This window comes from Echinops telfairi, unplaced genomic scaffold, assembly GCF_000313985.2.
Source record: "Echinops telfairi isolate 266 unplaced genomic scaffold, ASM31398v2 ScPeMD7_1;HRSCAF=3_0, whole genome shotgun sequence".
In the NCBI taxonomy this organism is placed as follows: domain Eukaryota; kingdom Metazoa; phylum Chordata; class Mammalia; order Afrosoricida; family Tenrecidae; genus Echinops; species Echinops telfairi.
Window position 1 is genome coordinate 48,466,027 of NW_022103896.1, and position 7,695 is coordinate 48,473,721.

At 36.5% G+C, this 7,695-nt stretch overlaps 1 protein-coding gene across 1 annotated transcript in view; it reads right to left on the bottom strand.

Moving 5' to 3' along the window:
* Positions 1-912: 912 nt before the first annotated feature.
* Positions 913-7,695, bottom strand: part of NECAB1 (N-terminal EF-hand calcium binding protein 1) — a 196,164-nt gene continuing 189,381 nt past the window's right edge. The window contains exons 11-13 of the mRNA XM_045286921.1: positions 5,099-5,176; positions 3,868-3,959; positions 913-975 (exon numbers count right to left, since the gene is read on the bottom strand). Of these exons, the coding sequence (XP_045142856.1) occupies positions 947-975; positions 3,868-3,959; positions 5,099-5,176 (199 nt within the window). The 3' untranslated portion in view covers positions 913-946. The remainder of the gene's footprint in view (positions 976-3,867; positions 3,960-5,098; positions 5,177-7,695) is intronic.

A 7,695-nucleotide genomic window follows, 5' to 3' on the forward strand; every position in this document is an offset into this window, starting at 1 on the left:
GACACAGTGGCTGCAACCGATTGCGAACCCAGCCTGGGCAGCGCGTCCGGTGGTTGCAGTAGGGTTGCTATGCATTGGAGCGGACTTGAGGACAGCTACTAAAGACTTACATTTTTTACTCAGTTTAAAAATGGTTTTAAATGTATTTTTAGTTAAGTGAAAATGTCGATTTTTCTTAAGAGTTAATCATCTAGGTCACACACCCAAACAATAGGCCACAAAACTTGAGCTAGATTCTTACAAAGTAAAACTTTGCTTTATTCTTGTTATTTTTAAACTTATGTACAGGTGATTATGATGCTAATAAATGATATAGTAGTGTTACCTTACTAAATGGTACCTTAACTTATCACACAATTGTTTGTTTACTGTGAAAAACTAGTTTGTAACTTGACAAATGAATAGAAACTTGAATGACTTAAATGACTTAAACTTGAATGAATTAAAGACTTTATGCCTATCCATTATCTTTTTGAGTAATATAAAATGAATTCGATGAGATGAGTTGGAAATTGAATAAGCATTATTGGAGAATAAACTTCACTCACAGACAAGCAGCTACATACAATCACGAAACATCTATTTAACACTTCACGATAGGTAACAGTCTATCAAATCTGTCCTATAAATTAATCACCCTTCAGTTTCCACGCTATGCATTTGTTCTTCGTCATAAGAATTTTGTTTGCACAATTTTTCCATTAAAAGGTGTTAAGGTACTAAAATAATTATCAAATACTGAGAATAACAGTGAACACTGAAAATTGAGCTAAAATTCACATGAATGTATAAATTAGGTAAAGCAATTTTCAAGAGTGCACGTCTTAAGAGTATATTTAACAAAAGTATACAGTAGATTAACAACCACAGAGAATTGTCTAATTCACACTTAAAATAAGAACAGTTGTTTTGCACTTGAACTATAAAGAAAATGTCTTAAGAATGTTTAGTTGTTGTTCAGGATCCACCATGAAGCTGAAAAGAGAAAAAATACTGAAGATAACTACAATCTACATGTTCAAAGTTTCTTTTCTCTGCTAATATCCTCCCCACCCCACCCCCCTTTTTTTGGACATAGAAACTCAGGACCCAATTAATTTAGGGAACATAGCATTCTTTTCTTAAATCAGGAAGTTCAACTTTTATTTGGTGGGCACAGGTGAAGCAGCACAGGGCTACCAAGGCCTTCATGCATGCGGGGCCCGCCACTAGTCCGCGGGGCCACGGTGAGGGATGAGCACAGTGTTCTAAAAAGGCCATTTTCCTCCCACTTCTTGTCTACAGAATCACTTATCTTTCTAGTCATTTCCTGACTACTTGAAATATGGTTACACGCTTTCTATTTGATTATTGTTAGCATCATTTCTCATAGTACTTGGTAATCTACTTAAAATTCTATTTCATTTGAATAAAATGTTAGTTTATAATGTAGGTGCTTTTGAAATATATATGATATGTTTACATAACGATTTCAGAAGATTGTACAACCAAGTGGGTGTGCTGAGTACTACTTTTTACTTATGTCTACAGTGTAAATTTGAAAATCTTTTTAATATAAATATCTCAGTAACAAGTCTATGGGAAAGAATTAAAATCAGTAAAATGATGTGAGAAACAAAAATGAAAAGGAATAAAATTTGTTTTCAAAGCCTTCAATTTGTTGGCCAAAGGATCTTTTTTTCTTACATAATCACATATTTATCCCATAACTATCTGATTTTCTTTGCAGTTTTTTTTTTTTGTCTCTGTGAGGTTTGGATCTTGGTTGCCGTCTTCCAATACACCTAATTTTCCTTACACATTCTTGATTTTATGTTTGAGAATTCCTAAGAATATATTGTACTTTGGATTTTTCTATGGATATATTCTAGTTGCTTCTATGGATATATTCTAGTTGCTTCGTTTCTTGAAAACAACTTAATACAAATAATTTGTGAATGATAAAATCTATGAATGTTTTGTTTCTAAATTCAACTGCTATTTTTCTTTTGAGGTTTTGTTTTAGGTCTAAAATGTGCAGCTGATAACATTTTATTTTTGCCATTCAGGACCATACAACATGTTAAATGCACAGCACTGGTTATATGGGAGATCACAGTTATCTTGCAGGACAGCAGAGCTACCCTACAGGGTAAACAAAGCAGTAACTTGTAATGGGAGTAGACTGCCACATCTTTATCTCATGAAGCAATAACTGGATTCAAACCATGGACCTTTCAGCTGAGTACATTACACACTGCATCACCAGGGCCAGGGAAGAAAAGTAGATCCAATTCTATTCTCAAATTTTAATGTAAATTACAAACTGCTCTGAGTGAGGAAGATAAATATGTAGCAACGACATGAATAGTACAATGGAAGTTAAGTGACCTACAATCAGGCCAGATACATTTTCCTGTCTTTGCTATTTTTATTTGCCTACACCCCAAAACCCATTCGCCTCCCATTCTACTCCTTGCATGTTCCTGTATTCTCTTGGAAAGACTCGGCACAGTAAGAGCAAGCTGGCTCATATATTTTGAACCATTTTAGGCAGTTAAAGAATATATATGATGATATACCTACAAATGACTAATGTCGGAACTACTTGGAAGTTTTTCTGACAAAACCAGTGCGACGTAGTGATATCAACTACTTCGTTTGGAAAATACGTGTTTTCTGGTATTGTACTCAGCAGTACCATTGCAGCTGGGCAGGGAAAGGGGATGTGAAGGTAAAAGACATTTCACTCTCTACACAAAGGCAACAGGAGCCATAGTGGCAGAAATGACTTGTACTCTTTCCATTTATACTGGTCAAGTTATGTATGATTTAACTGAATTTTTTTAAAAGAAAGTAAATTCAAGGCAATTACCACAGTCTGTTCTTCATATCCATAATCACCATATTCTCACTTGGACCTTTCTTAAAGCTATGATGCACCCTAAATAAAACTTCATGAGTCAAACGAGACTTCAACCATATATTGAAAACTTTACTATTTGAGATAAACAAGCTCTCTAAATCTATCTGTAGTACAAATAAAACCATCTTTAAGAACTATGGTAAATTTGAGTCTATACTTGGAGCTCAGTCTGAGACTGAGAACCATCCAATTGCATTTGAAGGCATTCATACCGGATCTCCTCCATCTCGTGTAGCTTCAATTTCAGAATTAAAAAAATTTTAATTCTGTTCTCCAATCCAAATCTTTTTAAAAGTCCCACAATATATGATACCATTCTCTCTAGTCTCCTTTTCCCCAATTAAAAAAAACCATGGAAAACAGATTTTTTTCCACAAAATTTTGGGACCACCTCTTATATTGACCACTGAAAACAAAATTTCACTGACAAACTCCATTCCAACTCATTGCAATCTTGTATGGAGTTTGGGGGACTAAATCTTTATGGGGGCAAATAGCCTCATCTTTCTCCCAATAGATGACTGGTGGGTTTGAACCACCAACCTTGAGGTTGGCAGCCCAATTCCTAAGCCACAGCATTTTCAGGAGTTCTGATATTATTAAAATATTTATAACCATTCTAATCCCATTTATGGACATCATTTTGTTCAGTACACTGAATTGAAATATGAAACGATTTGCAAAGTATTGATGTATCATGATTTGACTTTTAATTAAAGTCTGTTAAAGTTTCAAGGTGACTAGTAAGTGACTTGCATTTAATTTGAATACAAATTTTGATCAACTAAAATCTATTGACAAAAACATATACAGCTCTTATTCCCCGCCTCACCCTTTTCAAGACATATTAAACCCTAAAGATAGCACTATTGGTAAAATATGAGGGGAAAAAGAATATGCATCCTTTTAAAAGGAAAGAGAATACAGAAGCACATAGAAGCATGTGATCCCAGGATAATTACCAGGAACGAGCATAGTAGATGTGAGCTCTGGTGTTTCCAAGAAATCCACGTTACTTCTTTGGAATGTCTTGCTATAATTCATCTGAAGATGTCTGTAAGTTAACACAGTGCATTTTTAATGATCATTTTCTGAAACAAAATACAGTAAGGATCAACTTCAATCAACATGGCATGAATCTGAACGATTTGGATTGCCTACAGACTTTGCGCCCCCAAATAGATTGTGGCTAATTTAACAAATGACATAAGAAATAAAAGATCTTTTAAAAAAATGTAATCCTCTAAAAGATAAAACAATAGGAGGTAGATTATAATTACAGCCGAAGTTTAAATAGGTAATTTTCTTGGCTGGATGGTGTTTTATACAAAACAAGATAGTTAAGAGAATAAAGAGAAATCATCCCAGAATATAGGTCTAGAAACACTGAGTCTAATAACTTGCCTTTAACTTTCTATTCTGCCTGAAATTCTATAGGTCTCAACATGCCTTAATTATACCGGAAAGTGCCTTCAATATGTTCACAAAAATAGAACTTTTAGCTGAAATAAGTAAAAATGGAAATTCCAAACATTCAAATAATGTCTGTAAGCGCATTTAACACCCACCTAAACATGGGCTTATTGAAGAGCTATACAAGTGTCTTTGGCATTTAAAACCACTGGAACTGTTTTCTATAACAGATAACAAGTCTTGGTCCCATTTTTCTAATCGATCTTAAATTTGCTAGTCATTTTAATTTCACAGAAATAAATTCATTTTATCTTTGCTAAGCAAGGTCCTAAATTTCCTCTTTATTTTCAGGGTTTTAAAGACATGCAGCCAAGTTGTTAGGCCTTGATATTGTTAACCATTATTTCTGGATTTATTTGTAAAAAGACACTATGGAAATTGAGCAGGTAAAAATTTTTTCTGGTTCTCACATTTCGACATCCTTTGTCTCACTCCTTGGCTTGGGCACCAGGGCGCCTCTCTCAATCTTTCCTACTCGCACCAGTAAAAGGTCTACGATTTCAAGTGGAACCATGACCATAGGATGTGTGCTCCAAGAGGAAAGTGTAGTTTCCAGGCCATTAGGGAAATGTGCGGGAGTCAAGATAATGAAGACATGGGTCCAGTATTTAGGAGAGGTAAAGGGTTTTACAATGAGTTTTTCCTACAAGCCCAAAAGTTGTGTCATGTATATTGCTGACAGAGAGGCTTCACAAAAACCATCCATTGCTGTGAAATTACCTGTTCCACACACTACTGTTCTCCCAGAACTCATAAATCATGTAGCGAGATTCATTTGAAAGCTTCTGAATAGAAATACTAGAATGGGGGAAAAAAAGCTTAATTATCCACAGGAAGTTGAAAGACAAGAAACAACGTGATTTTTATAATCTCAATAAGCATAAAACAGTGTTATGAAAGTGGAACAATTTTGTCCAGAATTAATTCAACATTGTTTGCTTATTGCAACTTTTTAAAAAATTGAAATGTTTCATAGAATTATTCCATTATCTTCTGTGGCACCACACCATCTCAGTATAGTACAAATACAATGGTAGAATTTAATTCACTACTCATTCATTCAAAATTATTTATTGAGCATCCGTTGTACCAGGGTTCAATATATGCATGCAAGCCACTGTCCCTGCCCTCAACTCTAGTTCTTTGTAAGGAGTCCTTTCAATCTCCATGGCTCCTACCAGATTCTTGATGGTATACCCCTACGTCCTGCTTGGAGAGCTTTTGTCTCGGGCCCTGTTCTACACCACCTAAGTCACCTGGACCACACACTGCAGCTGTACGGCAGACTCTGCGATGGATGGTTCCCTCCCTCTCACCCTCAATTATGCCTCAGTCCAGACTTGAGAGTTGATGGATCTGCCATAATTTGACCTTTTATTCCTCCTTCACATCCAGCTCTCCCATAACGTGAATATGACTGGCGGCATACATTGCAGGCCTTGGCTGAATGAAGAGAGGAATGACTGGAAAGAGAAGCTGAGGTGACGAGTAGATTTAATCCTGTAGCAATGAGGAGCATTGATGTTTTTTCTTTTAATTTACTGCTTTTTAATTCCTACAAGAAAGAATTGCTATTCTTTTTCCACGTTCACTTTTCTTGAGTGAATTTCCACTCCTAGCGACCCCATGTGATCAGTCGAACTGCCGCTCATGGTTTCTCAGCCATCTGCACCGAAGCCGATTGGCAGTTCTCTCTCCCATGGAGCCACTGGGTGGGTGCAAGCTGCCAAACACACAGCCAAGTATGACCTGGTGATTGCTGTGGATTAAAAGATCCTCCTGAAAACAGTGTGAGGTCTGATGGGGGGTGGGGGGCAGTTCATACAAAGCATAGAGAAAAACCAGAGATTTGAGAAACCGCTTAAGCGATAGCTATATGTTAAAGTTGAAAACTAGGACACTATTGAGATGGTTGAGTAGAAGGTATCGGGCTAATATCCACTACGTTTGAACCCATTCTAGGTAGACCAGCTTTTCAGCTCTGGTCCTCCCTGACAACTAAAAAGGAGGAGACAGATTTATAAACTCAAGGGAAAGTGAGAGAAAAGCGTAAAGGTGCCTTAAAAACAAATTGATTCCCCAAATTTAGCTTGTTCAATCTAATGTTTCACAATCTATTCAGACTATGAAGCAAAATGTGAGGCTAGAAAGGCAAGAAAGTTGAGAAGACCGATAACAGAGAACATGCTTTTGAAAGATACCTCGAGCAAACAAAGCAAGCCAACCCCCTTGCCTTAGCGTGGATTCTGAACTGGGAAATAGTCACGGTTACTGTCCGGTTTGGATTTACCTAAATGTGAACAGCAGGTGGCAGAAGCTAAACACAGAAATGTTACTACTGCTTTATTTTTGATACCTCTTCCTGTGGTTTGTCGCAGGGGCGTTTACCACAGGGTGCTTCAGGGTTCTTCATAGGGTTGTTTATGTAGTTTGGTCCATTATATAAAGGAGAAAATATTGTTATTAGCTCAAATTCAGAATTTCTGGGGAAAACTAATGTGGAATAATAGGAATTTGAAAATAAAACAAGATTTTTCTAATGAGGAGTTGATAGCCCACTGTGGTGGACGATTCAAAAAATTATTTGCAAATTAAGACACAATTCTCAAAGGTTAAGGGTAGTTCAGCCCTTGGCAGTGAGAGGAGCTAAGGCCTACTGCCTAAACCGACTAGATCAGATCTCATAATGCTCTCATTGCAGAGCTTGGGGTCGAGCACAGCGTTCCTAGCTTTTAGTTCAAGTTCTTTTTGTTTCTTAAAAGAAAAATGTTCCTGAAGTATGACTAAACTGTTTTTCTCTCATTTTGTTGGGAAAAGTTTCTTCCCCCTAAAATAATTCTGCATTTTTATGTGAAGCTTATAAAAATGCAGATTCCCTGAATCCACCCTCACCTATTGTCTGGTGTCAGCCTGGAACCCACAGTTTTACAAGCTCCTGGGTGATTTTGACGTGGACAATACATTTTGAGACAAGACTTACAGAAACATGACCTTAAATGTTCATTTATCCACGCATTTAGAACCTTCAGACACTTCATCTTAAGTGATATAAACTTAAGAATTCAGATAAATTTTACTTCCATTACAAAATGCTTATTTTTGGTTAAAAAAAAGAAGCTGTATTAGTCTAGGTACTTTAGAGAAACAAATCCACAGAAACTCATATTTAAGAGAGAGCTTTATATAAAAGTTAAGTGCCCATCAAGAAAACATCACAACCCAGTACTGCCCAAGCCCACAAGTCCAACATTAACCCATTAACCTATAATGTGTCCAACACCAATCCACAAAGTCCTCCTCCATCTCACAAAACACAC